Source organism: Mastigoproctus giganteus, chromosome 2 (genome assembly GCF_048544385.1).
Source record: "Mastigoproctus giganteus isolate SK-2022 chromosome 2, ASM4854438v1, whole genome shotgun sequence".
In the NCBI taxonomy this organism is placed as follows: domain Eukaryota; kingdom Metazoa; phylum Arthropoda; class Arachnida; order Uropygi; family Thelyphonidae; genus Mastigoproctus; species Mastigoproctus giganteus.
The window spans coordinates 147874180-147895998 of record NC_143576.1 but is presented as its reverse complement, the minus strand read 5'-3'; the positions used below and the strand labels follow the sequence as shown (position 1 = coordinate 147895998).

The 21819-nt window shown below is 36.2% G+C and overlaps 1 protein-coding gene across 2 annotated transcripts in view; it reads right to left on the bottom strand.

Moving 5' to 3' along the window:
* Window positions 1-2041: 2041 nt before the first annotated feature.
* Window positions 2042-21819, bottom strand: part of LOC150089647 (serine/threonine-protein kinase 10-like) — a 218350-nt gene continuing 198572 nt past the window's right edge. For both annotated transcript variants that reach the window (XM_090389579.1, XM_090389580.1), the window contains exons 20-22: window positions 14150-14275; window positions 9845-9958; window positions 2042-2970 (exon numbers count right to left, since the gene is read on the bottom strand). In XM_090389579.1, coding sequence (XP_090245705.1) covers window positions 2821-2970; window positions 9845-9958; window positions 14150-14275 — 390 coding nt within the window. In that variant the 3' untranslated portion in view covers window positions 2042-2820. The remainder of the gene's footprint in view (window positions 2971-9844; window positions 9959-14149; window positions 14276-21819) is intronic.

The following is a 21819-nucleotide window of genomic DNA, read 5'->3' as shown; positions in this document are numbered from 1 at the left end:
GCATTTATTAAACAGTATTCTCTAATATCATTCTCGTTATAAAATTAAAAACAAATTCAGTTATACAACATATGATTTCATTCGAACATCTTTTACATGGTTACAGCTCAAGGTGCACAAACATATCCCTAATTAAGGCTGCATCAACATTACAGGTTCACGTATTTACAACCAACTGGAATGTTGTTTTTATATATACCCGAGGAAATTCTACTTTCTTCAGGGAACAACTTGTGTCACAAACACATTACTAATCACAGAAGTTAAATAATAATGAAAAAAAAAAAAAAAAAAAAAAAAACATGGAATGATAGAAGTAGAACATTTAAAATTTACATTAGTATACAAAAGACAATTCCCTTTGAAACAATTTTCATTTCAAAAGGTTTTTTTGGTAGAATGAAATGGAACACTTGTACAAAACAAAATTATGGCTTGCTTTTATTCGGCAAGCTTCGTTGAAAACGTCTCATTAAAAAAAAAAAAACTTCAATAACAACACTCCACTTCCCATTGAAAGTACATATTACAAAAGGATACTTCTAGTAGTACTACTGGCATTTATTTTACAATACATATTCCACTATAACAGAGGTGTCATTGCATTATGCAACTTATAATCAACAAGATTGAGTTGAATTGCAAAACTGTGATATTTAAAAAGTATTATAAAAATAGAATTCATAAGTACTTTCAAGAAAACAGTTCATCCCTAATTTAGCGGCCAATAAAAAGCTGCTTATTGTAGTATATAGCTCCTTAAGAATGGAATGAACCATTTAGTTAATTACAATGGGAAACTACAGTGAAATGTGTGTTCTATAAGTATGTTGCTGAAGTTGTAATTTTTTTCCCAATATTAATTAAAAATACTTCCAATCTTTAAATCTTTTCATGTAATTTAAAAACAGGAATAAAAAAAGAGCCCAGATCTCACCTAAAATCTAAAACATACTATGATTTGTACATTTCAAAGGGTGCCGAGACATTTGCAGAAGCATTTAAACCTGCCTTTGACAGAGGTGAGAGAGAATAAGATTAAAAAAAAAAAAAAAAGAGGACTGCCAAACTTTATCAATTTAACAACCAAGAAGTATTGTAAAATAAGACTTTCTTAACAGGCACTACATCACTTGGCACAAATTAAATCTGTCCTTGTACATTGCTTTTTCCCTTCTCTCCTTTACGTACAAATAAATTATTAAAAACATTTTTATTTTTATTGTAGAAAGGAAGTAGGAATTAGAAAATGATTATCTGTACTAGAAATGAGAGAAAGAATATATATGCATCTACCCGTAAATTCTAACATATACTAACCAAAAATATCCCTGGCTCTTTAAAGTCTGGTCCACTTCCAGATAATTTGAGCATTCTTTTATGTGGAATTTGAAATGCTGATGTTACAAGTCCACAATCTTTCTTATGTACAATGTTTTGTAGTTATTATCACCCAGTATTAATTATGAAATTTACAATTTAATCACAAGTTACAAATAACTTACTCTCCTTCAAGATTAAAAAAAAAAAAAAATTAACACCCAAAAGCTATTATCAGTGCACTGCTTCACTGTAAATTTAAAAGTATTTTAAAATACTGGAAATACTCAACTATGTCATAGTTATATCAACAAATATTTATTAAATGAAGAATGTGATACTATACCCTGCTACAAAGCTGGCAGTGTATAATATATTCTGACTTATTATATAGCCTTTTCATAACTTAGGTTTTCAATAATTATAGATGTTATGAAATTTAAAAGTTAAACAAAATTCTACTATAGATTTCCAATGCACTATAAATTTCAATGCAAGAGCCTTTTAGATGAAGTAAGGGGAAACTCTAGAAACAGCCATCTACTTGCTGTCATGCCAGCAATTTGTATTAGTTATTATGTCTGTGACAAATAGTGTGATAAAATGTAAAAATTTGATTCAAAGCCTTAAATTTAATAACTTTGTTATGAGAGGGGGAAAAAATGCCTTTTATATTAAAACACTACAAACATATCAAAAATCCTGTGTGTGTGTGTGTGTGTGTGTGTTGAGGGGGGCTTCAGGAAAAGGGTTATAAGAACAAAGATATACAAATTATTACAATTCATAACATTTTGTTTTTCAGGAAATTTAAGTACCACAGAGATGTGTCTTATTTAATTAAAAATTATGATTATCAGTTTGTATATCACTAATTTTTAAGTACAATATTTAATTTAGGTAATTTACAATACTAATTTTTTGAATCCATAAATGGTCCACTTTTTACAAATATGGCTGAAAATTAACTACTAAGGCACACACTTCACTAAAATCCACTCTGATCTCTGTACATTGTGTGAATGTGCATTCACACTAGATTCAAAGTAGTTAAACATTAGAACATTAATAGACTGTTTTCCCTACTGTTAGCAAAACATGACTGGTTGCTGAACAAAATGGCTATATCCTTGTGAAAAATTATCAACAATATTTACCAACAGATATAAATAATCTACCATCCACAAAGAGTTTTTATTTTGATAACCATTTCCTCTATTACTCTCCTCAGACAGTGGCCTATTCTATTAAGAACAAAAGGGGAGTGGAAATCAGAAGGCTTTCTGGATTAATCAGAATTCCTTTCATTTAAAAAAGTCACTTATCATCAATAAAAACTTGGCACATTATTGAAAATAAAACTGGGAGACACTTCTCTTGACTATGCTATCTTTCCAAGACTGAATTGCAGTGCTCATATATGTGTGTGTGTGTGTGTAATTTATACCTGTACATATATATCTATTGCTAATATCCTCTCATATCAAGCCACTTGAAAACTCAAAATGGTCTTTGAAATGATACTTCTGACATTGGATGATAATTATGAGGTAATTCACAGTCATTTGCTACCACTTCATGGAGGTAAAGTCCAGCTCCATAAAACCTTCTCTGTTCTTCAAATTGTCTGGAAAATTCTTCCTCAAGTTTCTGAAAAAAAAATGCAATAAATAAAACAAGTACATAAAACTGAAAGATAATAAAACTGTAATTTAGTGTATAATCACATTATTATATAATTTCATCCTTGTGAGTCATTCAGTCACAAAGACCAATGTCAGAATTCAAATAACTAATTATCTTATGCAAAGGGAATCGAGACAAAAATACTGGATTTTATACTGTTAATCCAGAGTTGACAAATTTGTTATAGAGCTAGACACCAGAAATTAAATTTAAAAAAAAAATCTGACCACATACATTCAATTTTTTTTTTTTTTTTTTTTTTTTTTACGAAAACCCCAAACACGAGAGGTATTAGAACCTATAGTACTTAGTACCATGCATGGGGATGGAGGCTGGGAAAACGAAAGAAGTTATTTGTTGACATTTCTGTAGACTGTAATTTTCAGGAAATACATATGAAGGAAGTTTGTTCCAGAAAACGGCAGTTAAATGAATAAACGAGGAAGATGTTAGTTTGTTTGTTATTTGGTTTTTAAGAGCATTAGTGACTAAGGCCATATTGCTAAGGGGATATGCAGTGGTCATTCTCTGACCTTTCCGCATCCTCCATATTTGGTGGTCACGGGCTCGAACCCCGGTCTAATCAAGAAGCGTGTGCTTTGCACTGTTGCTCCTGCCCACCTAGCTACGGAGGCGCCACGAAGAAGATCAAAAGTTGGTTCTGTGAGTTAATTTGGACAGTAAATGGATGTTGGCAGCACGTGTTCGGACTGTTTTGAAAGAGAGAGCGGGAATTATAGAAGCCAATTCAGAAGAACAGTGCCCATGGAAGTATCTGTAGAAAAGGCATGCAGCAGAAACAGTACGTCTATGAAACAACAAGTGGAGAGACTCTGTTAGAGATGACTCATTAATTAACCTAACTGCCCTCTTCTGAATGGAATCTAGAAGCCAGAGAGAGGTTTTGCGGGCACCGTCCCAGATGTGGGAACAATATTCCATGGTAGGGTGGATTTGCGATTTGTACAGAGTGAACAGCTGTTTGGAAGAAAAGTAACAGCGAGAGGGAAAGAGAAGACCAAGTTTTTTAGATGCAAAGGAAGCAATATTTGTAATGTGCTTGTGCCAAGAGAGATTAGAAGTCAGGGTAATCCCGAAAAGAGATATATCAACTTGCCTAGAAATCAGAGTGTCACCAAAGATAAGCATAGGAGCAGAAGAATCCTTTTTGCAAGATATAAGACAAGACCGAGTTTTAGAAGGATTGAAATCAACTAAGTTGTCTTTGCCCCACTGGAGAATTACCTGAAGATCGTCATTTAAGGAATTGGTAGCGGATATTCGAGAAGTTGAAGCTGATTGAGCAGGGCAAGGTTTCTCAAAATGGAAAATGGAATGCAATGTGCTATCATTGGCAAAATTACAGATAGGGTTTCCAGTCAATGGAAGAACATTAATATACAAGAGTTGTTGTTGTTGTTATTTGGTTTTTAGGAGCATTAGCAACTAAGGCCATATTGCTCCGGGATATGCGGTGGTCATTCCCTGACCTTTCCGCATCCTCCATATTTGGTGGTGACGGGCTCGAACCCCAGTCTAATCAAGAAGCGTGTGCTATGCACTGCTGCTCCTTCCCACCTGGCTACGGAGGTGCCTAATATACAAGAGGAAAAGAGTGAGGGAAAGAACTGAACCCTGGGGGATACCAGCATTAGTGGAGAAGTTAGAAGACAGAGAGCCATCACCCTCAGTGAGCAATCAGAAAGGAAACAGTTGGCAAACCATAAGATGGAAGCTTGTTTAGAAGACCTTTATGGTAAACACAATTGAAAGACTTTGAGATGTAAAGATTCTGCTTGTGTGTCACCGAACTTTTCCACAGAATTTGTTCATAAATGGGTAACACAAGCCAGAATATCACAAGTGGATCAACACTGATGGAATCCATACTGGCGATCGTTGATCAGACGGAAGGTTTCTAGGTAGTTTAAGAGTTGGCAGTTAATTGATTTCTCCATTACTTTAGAATGGGATGCTAGCAGGTCAGCTTTATCCTTGGCTGAAGTGACAACAGAACCATCTGGTTTTGACAGGTGGGAGCAGAGATGGCAAAAGTTGTGGCCAATAGTTTTGGCAAGGGACCAGAATGCTCAGCTACCATTAGGACAGATTAATAACTGCTTTACAATTGCTGCGAGCTTTGGTGTAGGCAGAAAATGAAACTGAAAAATTGGAAACAAGTCAATTACAATATGCAACATTCTTCTCTTGAACAGCCTTAGCACATTTATCAGAAAACCAATAAAGGATGAGATTTTAAAGTGGAATGTGGAATAAAAGATTCCATTCCTACAAGAATAATTTCACTGACACGATCTGAGCAAATGTTGACATCAGAAGTTTTGAAACAGTAATCCAACCAAGGAAAAGAAGAAAAGAAATTTCATAGGTTTTGCATTCTTGTAATGCCAAACAACACTAGTTTGGGAACAGCCATGAGATAAAGGCTCCTTGGAGAAGAGACAATCACCAAGTTGTGATCTGAGGTGCCTAAAGGACCACTCACTTCAACTGTGTACTCAGAAGGCTTGTTTGTGAGAAAAAGATCAAGCGCGTTGGCTGTATGGTTAGGATTGTCCGGTATTCTTGAAGGTAAATGAACAATCTGTGCAAAAGCCTCAGCATCTTGACCAGCTAGATGGTGCGACTAGAAAACTGAAGCTAGCTGGATTTGTGGACATTGAAATCACCAAGGAAAATTACCTCACTGTTAGGAAAGTTGGACTGGAGAAAGTCAAATTGCAAAGAGAGGAAGTCAAAGAGCTCCAAGTGATTAATGGAGTTCGGAGAACAGTAGAGACAACACATGAATTTGACACAATGAGGTATAGAGATTTTAAGCCAGAGAAGATCTCGAAAAGAGGAGATTCCAAATTACCAAGTCTGACAGGGAATATCGGAACAGACATATGGACAAGTACCACCTTTGAGGTGAAAGGAACCATACAGTGAATGATTTGGGCAACTGAGATAAGCAGTAGTTGAATACTCTCGATACTCTTGTACATTAAGAATCTTCAGATAAGGGAACCACTAGATGGCAGTGATCACTGAGTATTGATGTGGGATTTATTTAAAGATATAACTACTATAAAGGATAAATGGAATGGATTTTGCTTTTACTGAAAATGCTAAATGGAAAGTGTTCAAGGGGGAAGTAACTGTAAAGGCATCTAAGTTTTTATGTCACCTTTTTTTTTATGAGAACCCCAAACACGAGAGGTATTATAACCTATAGTACTTAGTACCATGCTTGGGTTGGAGGTTGAGAAGACGAAAGAAGATATTTGTTGATATTGAACTTCTGTAGATTGTAATTTTCAGGAAATACGTATGAAGGAAGGTTGTTCCAGAAAACGGCAGTTGAATGAATAAATGAGGAAGATGAAAAGTTGGTTCTGTGGGTTTGAAGTTGGACAGTAAATGGATGTTGGCTGGTGGCGGCACGTGTTCGGACTGTTTTGAAAGAGAGAGCGGGAATTATAGAAGCCAATTCAGAGGAACAGTGCCCATGGAAGTATCTGTAGAAGAGGCATGCAGCAGAAACAGTGCGTCTATGAGAAAGCGAGTGGAGAGACTCTGTTAGAGATGAATCATTAATTAACCTAACTGCCCTCTTCTGAATGGAATCAAGAAGCCTGAGAGAGGTTTTGGGGGCACCACCCCAGATGTGGGAACAATATTCCATGTCAGGGCGGATTTGCGATTTATACAGAGTGAGCAGCTGTTTGGGAGAAAAGTAACGCCGAGAGCGAAAGAGAAAACAAACTTTTTTAGATGCAGAGGAAGCAATATTTGTAATGTGCTTGTGCCAAGAGAGATTAGAAGTCAGGGTAATCCCTAAAAGAGATATATCATTTTGCCTAGAAATCGGAGTGTCACTAAAGATAAGCATAGGAGCAGAAGAATCCTTTTTGCGAGGTATAAGACAAGATCGAGTTTTAGAAGGATTGAAATCAACTAAATTGTCTTTGCCCCACTGGAGAATTACCTGAAGATCGGCATTTAAGGAATTGGCAGCAGATTTTCGAGAACTTGAAACTGATTGAGCTAGACAAGGTTTCTCAAAATGGAAAGTTGAATGCAATGTGCTATCATCGGCAAAACTATGGATAGGATTTCCAGTCAATGGAAGAAGGTCATTGATATACAAGAGGAAAAGAGTGGGGGAAAGAACTGAACCTTGGGGGACACCGGCATTAGTGGAGAAGTTAGAAGACAGAGAGCCATCTAACATCACCCTCAGTGAGCGATCAGAGAGAAAACTGGATAACCAATTACTAAAAACAGTTGGCAAACCATAAGATGGAAGCTTGTTTAGAAGACCTTTATGCCAAACACGATCAAAAGCCTTTGAGATGTCAAGAGCAACTACTTGTGTTTCACCGAACCTTTCCATTGAATTAGTCCATAAATGGGCAACATAAGCCAGAATATCACCAGTGGATCGACACTGACGGAATCCATACTGGCGATCGTTGATCAGATGGAAGGTTTCTAGGTAGTTTAAGAGTTGGCGGTTAATTGATTTCTCCATTACTTTAGAAAGAGTAGAAGTAATTGCAATGGGACGATAATTGGATGGGAGGGATTTGTCACCCTTTTTAGGAACTGGCTGGATATGAGCAAATTTCCAAGCAGAAGGAAAAACACCTTTGGAATAAGAAAGTGAAAAAAGGTGGCAAAGAATAGGAGTAAGTTCAGGAGCACAGGTTTTGAGAACAAGTGGAGAAATACCATCAGGACCTGGAGCTTTCTTAGCATCAAGATTCATCAAAATCCTTTTGATGGAAGACCACAGGAGGCATTGAATGGAGCGTGTTAGGAATGGTGGGAGGTGTTTTACCAAGATCATTAATACATGAGCTCGAAGAAAGATATACCTAAGAGATATTGTTCAAGGTTTAGATCTAAATGGATATCAAATGAATTGATGCAATTAGTTTGTTTTTTAATGGTGCAAATATAGAGTTCTAATGTACCACATCGTAATGAGACTAGTGGCAGAGATTCAAAATGTATGGGATTATTATAAATTATAAAGGTGATACAGAAGTCTATATCAAGTATAAGCTAGCCTGCAATCAAGTTACTATAGGGTTTAAAGAAAGCCAAGGCAGATGAGAAGTCTTTGGCTAAGAGTGCAAAGAAAAGTTGCATGGAATTCTTTGTATGTTAAAACTAGATGGAAAGGGATAAATCACATTGTTTCATTGGATATGAATGGTGTGCCTATTGACAATGTATGTGTGAAGTTTTAAAGGATGGAATACCAGAAGTACACCTAATTCTATTTGGGGGTTAAATGAGTTTACGACAACTGAAAGCAAAGGGAAGAGGTGTTGTAAAAGCTAAGAGTAAATAAGGTTTTTAGGGTAGTGTAATCTATCCAATTACATAAAAGGCAATAGCAGAGGTAAGCAAACCATTTGCTGCAATTATGAGAGCATCCATGGGTTCAGAGGAGAGCCTTACAAATTGCAGTCTTACAGACCGTAGCAATTGTCTCTCCTATTCAAATATAAACTATCAGGGAAGGATAAAGTGAGCAACTACAGACTTGCAAGCTTAGCTTCTATTCTAGGGAAAATAATGGAGTCAGTGGTTAAAGAAATAATGCAGGATTATCTTGATCCTGCACTCCTTCAGTATTTGATCATTAACATTAACTTTATTATTTGATCATTAAAAAATCCACACTGTGATCACAAATCACAGTGTGGATTTGTTAATGGGAGACCCTGTCTGACCAATCAAATTAGCTACTTCCAAGTAATCACAAAGGAATTCGATGCAATAAATAATTCTGATATCAGATACTTCAATTCCAGCAAAGTTTTAACGCTCTTCCACATGAAAGACTGTTGTACAAATTGGAGCATTGCAGCATTTGGGACAATCTACTGCTATGGATAAAGGGATGGCGGTGTGCAGAAGACAGAATAGTTATTAATGGCCACTGCTTTTCGAAATAATGTTATTAGTTAGTTCCTTGGAGTTCAACACTAGACTTCATACAGTTCTCAGTATTTAGTAACAATACTGAAGAAGGAATATCAAGTTTAATGCTTAAGTTTCCTGGTTGGCAGGATGGTTAATGACATGATGGTTGGTTGGCTCCAACAATACCTAGAAATATTAAGTAGATTGGCTGAAAAGTAAGGTTTAACACTGATAAATGCAAGGTAATGTAATAACATACCAATTATTGAGTAATTAATCACACACAAGGACAGTAGACACTCATGCAGTCATTCCTATACATCATTGGCACTGCCAATGATGTATAGGAATTTTCCAGCAGGTACAAAGAGCTGAATGGTTCATTGTATATAATTAATCATAAGGCAATGGTTAGGCTACATCTTTGAGTACTGCATACCATTCTGGGAAGGATCTGTTAGAACAGGTGCTGAGAAGGGTAGTCAAGGGAACAAAAGGGCTCTATTACTAAAAAGAAGTGTCTAAGGTTTAGTAAACCAAATGCTTATGGCATTCTTACTCTTTCTAGGACGTGTGCACACACGATTTAAACTGGAAAAAGTGAGTTGATATTTCAGGATACAAGTGTAAGCATTTGCTTTCAACCACAGAGTAACCGACTGTTGGAACAGAAGCTGCTAGAAGGGATGGCTAAATGAAGTGATGGTAGCTTTTTTTTTTTTTTTTTTTTTTTTTTTTGCTTATGCTGCATCATTTGCCACACCTAATACTAGCTTTGGACATAATGAAATACCCACCAAAATATTATACTAAATAAAACACAAATAGAAATCAATAGTAAATTTTAATATTTTCATTTTTTATAGCATTAGAAATGAAGTATGAAAGTGAATACCTCTTTCCTCAACTTTAAGCTTGCTTTCCATGCTCGCAGCTCACATGCATACTCTTCTTCTACCTCTTTCAGTTTGGCTGTTTCATGTTCCATCAATGTTTTTCTCTTTTCATTCTAAAAACACAAGATTTCACATTTATAATACTTGTATATTTACAGAAGAATATATTAAAATAAAGTGGTATCTTGTGTTATACCATTACTGTGTATTACACTTATTTGTATAATATTCTACATAAATATATTCAACATTACTGGACTTTTATAATCTGATTATTCACCATCTATAATACTGTTGCAGCATCAGACATGCCAGGTTGCTGGTCAGACAAAATTAAACTTTTTTTTCCAAATCAAATCCAATTTCTCTTCATTGGGTATTATTTCAAATATTAGTAGAATTTATTTAAGACGATTTCATTACAAAACATGACACTGATTACAATTACATTTTTATCACTTTTACAGTTTAAATACATTTTTAATACAGTTTAAACACTTTATACGAATAATTAAAACATGTTATAGTATGTCTACTTTAGATGAAGAGAGTGGGCAATAGTGATGGATGGCTAGTTATGCTAGTTATGTAAGAGAACAGCTTTAAAGCTTTACTGTGAGGAGCTGATGAAGAGGTAGTAGTAGTAGTAGTGGCACATGATGCAAGAAAGCAAGTGTAGGAGCTTATGCAACATCAGCCAAAAAAAAAAAAAAAAAATCACACCATTCCCTCCAAATGCCTGTCCAGTTCCTCCTTAAATTTATTTAACCTATCAACTTCCACAACGACAGATGGAAGTTTGTTCCAGCAATTAACCACCCGCTGGCTAAAGGCAAATTTCCTCACATCTATTCTACATCTGTCCTTTCTTAATTTGAACTTATGTCCCCGTAGGTTGGTAATCTGAACAAGTGGAAGGATCCCATCAGAATTCAGCGTGCTCAACCCATTCAAGGCCTTATAGACCTCAATCAGATCACCGCGCAGGTGCCTAGTCTCCAGCCACTGCAATTTGCAGAACTTAAGCCTCTCTTGGTAAGAGAATCCCTTCATTCCCCTCACCAATCGTGTTGCTCTTCTCTGTACACGCTCAAGCAAATCTACATCCTTCCTAAAATGAGGCCTCCAGACCTGTACGCAGTACTCAAGGCGTGGCCTGACCATTGCCTTATACAGAGGGACAATCACCTCCTTTTCCCTGCTAGCAAAATTCCTATATATCATTGACAAAACCCCATGACCCGCCCTAGCAGCCTGTCTGCACTGCTCAGAAAACTTCATATCTGACTGCACAATTACTCCCAGGTCTTTTTCATTTTCTACCACCTTAAGTGTGGTACCACACAGTTGGTACGTTTCTCTGGGGTTACTTCTACCCATATGCAGTACTTTGCATTTGTCAAGGTTAAACTTCAGTTGCCACTTCTTAGCCCATCTGCCCAAATTATCTAGATCCTGTTGCAGTAGCACACTGCCATTACTGTCATTAACAACCCTGCCAACCTTTGTGTCATCTGCAAACTTCGACATTAAGCCTGATATACCTTCATCAATATCATTGATAAATACACAAAACAACAGTGGACCCAACACCGAACCCTGTGGGACTCCACTAATAACATTAGTCCACGAAGAGCAGCACCCATTGATTACCGCCCTCTGTCTTCTCCCACTTAACCATCCTTTTATCCATTGTAGCAACTTACCCTTAATACCATTCTGCTCCAATTTGTACAGTAGTCTTCCATGCGCAACAGTGTCAAAAGCTTTCCTGAAATCCAAGTATATGATATCAAAATTATTTTTTGCATCCAGTTCCTTTGTGACCACATCATAATAACCAATCAAATTTGTCAGACAAGACTTTCCCTTAACAAACCCATGCTGTGTTTGAATTATTGCTGCAGTCTTGTCTAGATGATCCTGCAATGCATCTTTAACCAGCGACTCCATTATTTTACCCGGAACAGAAGTTAAACTAACTGGTCTGTAATTACTCGTGTCACCCTTCGATCCACCTTTGTGAATTGGGGACATATTTGCACATCTCCAGTCCATGGGAACCTCCCCTGAGTCCAAGGATGCTCTCATAATTATGGCTTAGTTGCTTTGCTGCCTCCTTTAAAATAACTGGATAGATCCCATCCACCCCAGGTGCCTTTCTTATGTTTAACTTCAACAATTTCTCCTCCACTTTGAGGAAAAAGTTGATGCCGCTTGTCATCCCCATGATATGGAGGGAGCCAAGAGACCATGATGGTGATTGTTACTTTTGTAGTGGAGAATATAACTGGATTCTCAGTAAAGAATAAGCACAAGATGGTTTACTTGAACTTGGATTTGCTGATGAGACCAATTCTTCACAATTACAGTATGCCATTCGGATGCAACAAGTACTTGTGACAATTCCCCAAACACTCCATTTATGTTTACCATAAAAAATATTGCCAAAACTAAAACTTGGTTTCAATGGTGAGACACCTTTACATTCTTCTTAACCAAATTATTTCCACTTTAGTCACAAGGTGAAAAGTTTGGCTTTATCTTTGGAGAGGGCTAGGTTTCTAATGAGGTCATTCAACTCATCTCAGATTAACAGCTCTGGCTCAATGTCTATTCACGATTGTCTAAAGTTGTCAGGTCTCTGCAAATTGCACCTTCATCACATTCCATTTCATCTCATCAAAGAATCTAGTCTATGTGGAGGTATCTGAAGTGGCATACTGTAATTGTGAAGAATTGGTCTCATCAGCAAATCCAAGTTCAAGTAAACCATCTTGTGCTTATTCTTTACTGAGAATCCAGTTACATTCTCCACTACAAAAGTAACAATCACCATCATGGTCTCTTGGCTCCCTCCATATCATGGGGATGACAAGCGGCATCAACTTTTTCCTTTTGTTTGACCAGCCATGTAATCCATTTGAACAAGCAGTACAAATAACGATGTACCTATGTCTTATTCTGGTCACCTAGAGCAGTGGTTCCCAACCAGTGTGCAACGAGATTGGGGGGAACTGTCGAGTTCAGTGGCAATTACTATTTAGATGTGCTGTGAATATGTTTTTTTTTTTTTTTTTTTTAAACTTCAAGTGTAACCTGGGTGACAAAAGACTAGGAACCACTGACCTAGAGGATAGCCAAAACATAACCATTAAATTTTGTGAATATCTATCATGATTGTACGTCACTGTGATTTAGTTAGGAAAGAGCTGCAGATGTAGCAGAATTTCTTGGGGTAATTTTTATAATTTCAAGGCACAATGATGAATGTGTTTCAGTAATTTATTGAATCTTACATGAAAGATTTTATAATCAAATTAAATTACAAAATAACAAGGATATAAAATTATTCATTCAAAAATTGATAATTCATGTAGGTTGGTTGGCTAAATAGGTGAGCAAGTGGTAAAAATCAGTCTCGTCACATTTACGTAATCAGTCTTTATCACAAAAACTAGATGTGCTAGAGGAAAACCAAAAACAGATTTGGAATCAGCATCCAAAAATCTATCTAGTCTGTGGTTTTTTTTTCCTCTCTCCCTGATAAAAAATACTTATTAACATGTGTCACTAGGTGTTTATCTGATAATGAAGTCTTAAAATAACCAAAACTTTTTGGTGTGTAAGAACATATATGCATGCTATTTATACTATATTTATTCTAATAAAATAAAATGCATAAACTTTTAAAGTAGAAGGGAAAATAAACATGGGGGGGAAAACCCACATTTGTTTAAGAATGCACTGAAAATAGTAGAAGGATCGACTTGGTCATGGTAACAAATTCCATGGATTTTTCTCTTATTCTCTTTTCTAATTCTCCTCCCTCTCCAAGGTAATTTGAAGTTGTCTACAAGTTCTCTTCTTAACATTATCATTACTACCTTAGTGTTTCTTTCAGCTCCTATGAACTTTCTAGAACTTGAAAATTTTAGTTATTAAAGAATTGATGTAGAAGGTATTTTAAAATATAAAAATTATAGCACATTAGCATTAGTAGAGGCATTTGATGCAAGAAAGCACTTAGTGATGACTTCAATTTTTAACCAAAAAATAATGAAAAGAAAAGAAAACTATTCATTTATGGTTTGATTTTAACCTTAAACCAAAACGCACACAAGACTTAATCACATCATACATACAAGAAATGCTAAACTATATATTACTCACTTGTTACTTTGATATTTTACATTTCCACATTCACAATTAGAAAAATGTAGAAATGTGATACACAAAGATTAAATCAGAGTTGTCTCATGTTCAAACTAACCAATTAAAGCGACTCAAGAATGTAACAGTACCTGATATTGCTCAAGTTCTCTGATATACCCTTCACCAGATGTTCTCAAGTCTTCCAGCTGGCGCTTGTGTTTTTGTTCTTGCCTTTGCTGTTCAGCCCTATATTTTCGTTTTTCTCCTTCTTGAAACTAAATAAAACACAAATTCCAAATGTTAAAACACACAGTATTTGAAAAGTTTTTAGCCTACCATATACTTTAATTTTTTGAAAATAAATACATTAAATTGTAACTTTTTATATGCAGGTAACCCAGTTTTCAGAGTAATATCTTAAATGTTTTTAAGGACTGTATGGGAAGAATATCCAGGCTTATGATGGAGACATTACACAAAGACTACCATTGATACTATGAAACAGAACAATGATACTATCATTGTTCTGTTTGGCAGTTCTAATGCTGACTTAGCTGCATTGTCTGCTTTTTCATTGCCTTCTATTCCAGTGTCCTGGGATCCAGCAAAGAGTTATTTCAGAGTGTTTCTATTGACAGAGGTTGATTAGAAAGCCAATTTCTTATAAGAGAGGATGATGAGAATGTTGTTTATCCTGTATGGCTGAGATAGCACCGAGCTAATCCGAATATATTAAGACAGAGTGACGACTGTGGACATATTTCACTTAATGCAAGCTGGATAGCATATAGTTCTGCAGATAGTATGCTGCACTCAACTGGAAGGGATTTTGAGATTACATGCGAAGGGAATACAGTTGCTGCTCCTACACGTGATTGGGACTTAGACCCATCTGTATAGACAGAGTTTCCTAGTGTGTGTTCCGAAGTATAGTTGGCATGTAACTGTCGGACATCAAGTGGTGGAATGGTATTTTTTGACTACCGAGCAAAGTATAGATCAATGTCTATATCATGTCTATCCCACGGAGGCAAAGGCATATTTCTACTTTCTGCAATTTTATTGAGGTTGATTTTCCACTTCTGTATTACTTCTTGAAGACGTATCCCAGCAGGCCTACGTTCATTAGGCTTGGATTTGTAGAGTGTTGGCCAAAGAGGATCGTTAAGGTATACCCAACACGGATGAGTTGGAAAGCTTCTTATTTTGGCAGAGTAGGCGTTGTCTTCTAAGATAAAGTGAAGGGTCGTGTGCTTCTATGTAAAAGCTCTGTACTGGCAAGGTTCTGTAGGCACCTAGTGCAGATCGCAGGGCACTGTGTTGGTCTTCAGAGACCGTAAGATGCTGTTTTTAGCTGAAGTATATACTATAGCTCCATAATCTAATCATGACCGGATTATAGCACGATATAAATTCAGCACTGAATTTATATAAATTCAGCACCACAAGAAGTTGAGAATACTGCGTGAAGGATGTTTAATTTCTGAAGGCACGTAGTTCGCTGGTAAGTTATATGCGTATGAAAATTAAGTTTGGTGTCTAAAATCAAACCAGGAGTCTTATGGAGTCGGTCATCAGTATTTCTCTGCTTTTCAGTTTTAATAATAGGTTCCAGATGAAGCGATCGTAATTTACAGAAGTGTATTGCTGCTGTTTTCCCATCGGTTAATTGATAGCCATTACATTTTGTCCAAGTTTCAATTTTGGTTATTGCTAACTGTAGTTGTCTTTCAATGGTAGCTATGTTTGATGATTGACAGGAAATGGCAAGATCGTCTGCATACATATAAGTTTCCACCGTAGCTGGGATGTCTCGAATAATGCTACTGGTACGCAATGTAAAAAGTGTGGCACTTAAAATCGATCCCTGAGGTACTCCTTCTTCTTGCATGTGAATTTTGGACAGCTCATTCTGGATGAATCTAGGTAGATTACCTCTCAGTTCAAGGTTGTATAAGTCTTGGAGGATTCCATATCTTCTGGTTGTGTCGAATGCTTTGGTAATATCAAAAGCTGTCATTACCATGTGCTGTTTTTTGACAAAAGAATTTTGAATGTGAGCTTTGACTTTGATGTGGACATCAGTTGTAGACCTGTTATGGCAGAAACCAAATTGGTGGTGTGTTATAGCATCTTGATCTTCAATAATCCAGACATGTCTCTTGTGAACCATCTTTTCTAGTATCTTTCCTAAACAGCTGGTCAATGATATAGGCCGATAACTGTTGGGAGAGGAAGCATTTTTCCCCAGTTTTGCTATGGGTGCCACTATTGACTGATGCCATGTATCAGGGTTCAAAGATTCTGTTGTAAAATTTTAATAATGTAGATTTTGATTTGGAGTTGAGGTGGCAAAACATTATGTAGTAAATGCCATCTGGCCCAGCAGAACTATTTCGAGAATTATGGAGAGCTTCACTGAGTTCAGCAGTGCCTCCGTAGCCAGGTGGGAAGGAGCAGCAGTGCGTAGCACACGCTTCTTGATTAGACCGGGGTTCGAGCCCGTCACCACCAAATACGGAGGATGCGGAAAAGTCAGGGAATGACCACTGCATTTCAGAACATCTGCCCCACCTGTACAGAGTATACCTTGAGAAGTGTGGAGTATAATTTGAGGATAAATATGTTTCCTGTAGACAAATGCTTGCAGGATCGTGCTGGTGTATTAATATTTTAATTCAACAAAATTGCTTTTTAGGCCTCTACAATTCCATTGAATGATTTTCTGCTTTACTTGGGTTTAGGTTAGGTGGATTGGTCTGATCGTTTTGTTTTCCCTCGATCCTGTTTATATTTTTCACGTTTTGGAAAAACTGGACAAGTGATATCCACCTTGTCATCAGCGTGTAGCAGGAGAACTGCATCTTCATTATCTGACTTATCAATTTCCATAGTTCAATCAGTTGGTTTATTCTGTGTAAGGTGGACATCTTTCTCTTTTGTTAACGTTCCTGACTTGGGGGTTGTTGTGGACTGGATGGCTTTGTATTAGTAGAATTTGATGTACTTTTGGTCTTTGTTGCTGTCAGTGTCTCACCATCCATCAGAATGGATCTGGCCCAATGGACAAGAGATAATTCAGGAGGAATTGTAATATAAGTCCGTGCTGAAACCCCATTAGTGTTTTTAACTGCATTAGAGTATGATTTGGAAGGTATGACATCTAATTTCTGTTTTCATGCCTCTTGGTATGAAACATTTTTCTCTACCTTGTATTTCAATATTTTCTTACCCATCTTCCACGATTCACAAGTTCTAGAATATGCAGGGTGAGCACCCTGGCAGTTGGGACACTGGTGTTATTGCTGTGCATTCAGTTTGGGAGTGGTCTGGAGAGCCACATGAGGGGCAAATGGCCTTTCCTTGACATTCTTTTTGAGAATGACCATACTTCTGGCATTTAAAGCATCTAAGTGGATTTGGAATGTATGGTCAGATCTTACAGGAAAGGTAGCCAGCTTTAACTGATGCAGGAAGATTTGCAGTGTTAAAGGTAAGGATTACATTTCTTGTGGGTGTAAGAACACCATCTTGTTTAGTCATAATTCTTTTAACACTGATGACATGTTGTACCTTAAGTTCTTCAGCAATTTCATCCCCAGTAACATTAAGGTCCCATTCCGAAATAACCCCTTTTGAGGTGTTTAAAGTTCTGTGTGGTAACAGAAATGGGAAGGCCTCCAAAGGTCATTTGCTTCAGGAGCTGCCTAGATTGATTTGGGTTCGATGTTTCTACAAGGGGATCTCCTGAGATCATTTTAGGAGTACCTGCTACTCAGGGGGATCATTTTAGGGGTACCTGCTACAGCTTCTATGCTTTTCTGCACAAGAAATGGAGATAAGCTGTTAAGTGATTTTGTTGACAAAGAATGCAGAATTAAGAAAGCAGGTATGTCAGATGAAGAATCATCTTTTTTAATTCTTTATGCTTGAGAAGATTCAAATTCACATGAGCACGTAGGCTCTACAGATGGTGATATTAAAGGATCCATGTTTGCTCCTTTTTGCCCTGAGTATATAACTTATACTCAGGTTACCAGGCCCGCCATGTGGAGGCAGGAGCGGTGCCACCAGTGACCAAGTGATAAGAGGTTAGTAGTTACTGTGTTAGACAAGTTAGTTATATAAATACAAAAGAAAGGTGTATTTTCTTTCTTGGTATAAAGCTTGCCTCTTTATTTAGGAGCCAAAAATAAATAACTTTGAAAGAAAAGACTATAAATCTCTTAAACTACATTTATAAAACGGATGCTTTCAAATCGCTTAGCACTCGGGGCCATTTTTTTTTTTTTTTTTATTAAGGTTATGAAATGCCGTCACAATTCACTATATTCTCCAGATGTGCCCCCCCACACTTCTACTACCTGTTTCCAAAAAACACTTTAGGCCAAATAATTATTTTATTTATATAGAAAAGGGGAGTGGCCAGAGGACCAAGATGGTGGGTTCTACACAGGGGATCTAAAAAGATGAGGGAACAAACTTGATCAATTCTGCAAATACTGAATGAAAGACTTAACTCCACGTAAGGCACAAATTAAAACCGACAGTTTCATTGGTATTCAGTTATGTCCTCAAACATGTTAGCTGGTTAAAACTACTCAGCCACCTGACAGCTCTGCTCATTCTAATGATGTTTCAACAGACTTTGGGATCAAATCTTTGTTAACTAAACCAGCATGTCCTGCATAGGAACTGTTTCTCTGTGTCTGAAATACACTGAAGGCCTTAATGATCTTGTCTATCAGTGCCATTTGTTGTCAACAAGCTGTATGGTGCAGAGAAAACCCTTTGAATTTCCCCAAACTTTCAGCCTTAACTACCCATTAAGGTAAATTATTCAGTAATTAACAACACTAGCTGACTAAAAGACAAACTACAATCCAGTCTATAGCTTGTTCTTATTCTCCATAATTTGAATTTATGGCCCAGATTTATAGTATCTTTAATAACTGTGAAAGGGTCATGATTATTCTGGAAATAGTTGATGCTCCAATGTGTTTGGGAAATAAACTTTTCCACTAAACCAGGACAGCAGGGTGGCTTATTTTTTGGGGAAGCTAACAGGACCCCCATCTGTCAGGAGCCACTTATGAGACTGCTTAAGAGTGACTTTGGGAAGAAGTAAAATCAACTGGAATAGAGAACTAATTTCAAATGCCAGAATTCAGTCACTTAGAAAGCATTCTAGATGATCTAAACATTGCTATAGTGTTTCTTTCTCAAAACAAAAAGATGAAACAATTACTGGTTCCACACGTAATGTTTGAAGAGTCTGTCACAGCAAAAAATGAGTTGGGCAATATTCAAACAGAAATAACAGAAAATAAGAATCAAAATGTGAAAGTGAAGTAAATATAGCTAGAAAAAAAGCAAAGAATGGAGAGCTAGGCATACTTAAAAGGTTTTCATGACACTATCCATATTCCAAGTACTGTATCAGACAGACACTTTTCAAAGAAAGAGGTGGTAATGGAATGAAATGAGAAATAATTTAAAACAACATATTATGCTTTAAAAAACATACTTTTCTAAAAGTATAAATATGCTAACATTAAATAGAGCCATTCCACTTAGATTATTTAAATCATGCCTTGTTGCTTGTCTGTATTTAGTGATTATGTCAAAGGCTTTCTAATTTTGTATGTGTGAATGTATGCAAATAATCTGATATATTGTATTACGAATTCATAAATTAGTTTAGATACTGGCATTCAACAAAAAATTAGAAAGCTCCTTGGGTAGGGAGTTGTGGGCTTACACTAATAAGGGTGAGTACTGTTTTTGTCTTTTCTTATTTTAATATTGAGGTGTCTTGGCATACAGGTGGCTGTATAACACCCTTGTTAAAAATAACTCAAGTTGTAGATTAATTAAGATTAACTTGTTTTGTGGTCATGCTTCAAGACTATGATGAAAAAGAAGAAACACTTTACTACAAAACAAGTTAATCTTAGTTAATCTACAACTTGGGTTATTCTTAACAAGGGTGTTATACAGCCACCTGTATGCCAAGACACCTCAATATTAAAATAAAATAAGAAAAGACAAAACAGCACTCACCCTTATTAGTGCAAGCTCACAACTCCTTACACAAGGAGCTGCAGCTCTCCAAATACCAAAGACAGGGAACTCACAAACACCACCTCTTCAGAGAGAAAGATATCAGTGCTTGTGATTTCTGACTCGCTTTATCTTTTTAGTCCATGATTTTATTTTATTTTAATATTGGGGTGTTTTGGTATATATGTAGTGATACATCACCTTGCTAAGAATAACCCTAATTGTAGCAATTTGTCTAATTATAATAAAGTTCCTTTTTGATATGTATGTAACACAGTCTGTTGAATTTCTTGTTTCTCAATCTTTCATTTGAATGTTCATGACAACCCTGTGCTTTCTTCATTATGTTTTAATTTATTGTGTCATTTGGTTAGCATTGATTAATTGATTTGAATTTTCTTTAATGTTTATTTGCATATTTGTGTTTGGTTTAGACCAGTCAATTGGCTTGGTCAATGTTCAAATTTACATTTTGTTTGTTAAGTTTCCTTATTTAATCTATAAGGGGTGGTGGCGATGACATACTTTATGATCATGATTTGAGTTTGTTCATTATTTCTTTTATGTTTAGATTGTTTAAGGACATCCACTGACATTTAGCTGAATAGTGGCCAATGACTGAAATATGATCCTTTCTGAGTGCTGATGTCTCCTTGTAGAGGTGATGCTTGTGAGTTACCTCTCTTTGGTTATTTTTTTATTTTTGAGAAGTGACACTCATGCTTTGATGGTTGTGAAGGTACACCTCCTTGCACAGTGATTTGTACATTTGTATTAACTAGGGATGAGTGTCACTTTGCCTTTTCCTTATTTCATGATTTTATTTTATTTTAATACTGGGATGTCTTAGCATATCAGATATAGCAATATAGAACCTTGCTAGGAATAATCCTGATCATAGCATTAACTTGTTTCATGGTAAACAGTTTTTTTTCCACAATAAAAAACAGATATTTTAATTTTTACTATAAAACATGTTTATCATTTGTATTTAGTATTAGTAATGGCCGTATGGTGCAAGAAAGCCTATGGCTTATGCTGCAACAGCAAAAAAAAAAAAAAAAAACCCGAATAAAACAATGATAAAAAAAAAAAAACCTAATAATTAATAAAAGAAAAGGAAATTAAACCTATCATCCCATGCATTTCCCTCAACCAAAGGTACTATCCAGATGACCTTTGAATTTCCGCAAACTGTCAGCCTCTACCACCCATTTACACTATACTGTTTCGTATTATGGATTTTTGAAAGCACCTATGAGATGATACACTATGCTTGATGAGATAATCCCTCTTCTGCAAATAAGCACAGTAAAAAAAATGCACAAACTTTTTCAAGATCTGTGAAATACATTAAGAGAACATTATATGAACTAAAACATCACCTCTTTTTTGCCATTTACAGTGTAAAAATTTAGGACTACTGGCCAAACTTAAACAAAATAGTGAGCTGAATCTAAATTTTCCTAAAATTTGAAATGGAATTTCATCCTCTGGAACCCCACCTTGTCAGGTGCAAGGCTTTGGTGGGGAGAGAAAAAAAAAAACCCTAGTAAAACAAAAAAGAGCTGAAGATGAGACCACTGAAGCACATGTGTTAAATGTATCATAAGGGAAATATCACACCAACACTAATAATGGGTCCTGGGAATTTATGAAAATCAAAAGCTGCACAAGAGCAAAATTTATCTGTAAATGATTAATGTAAATGTTTAATGAAGTTCTATTATTTGTAATCATACAGCACACATTAAAG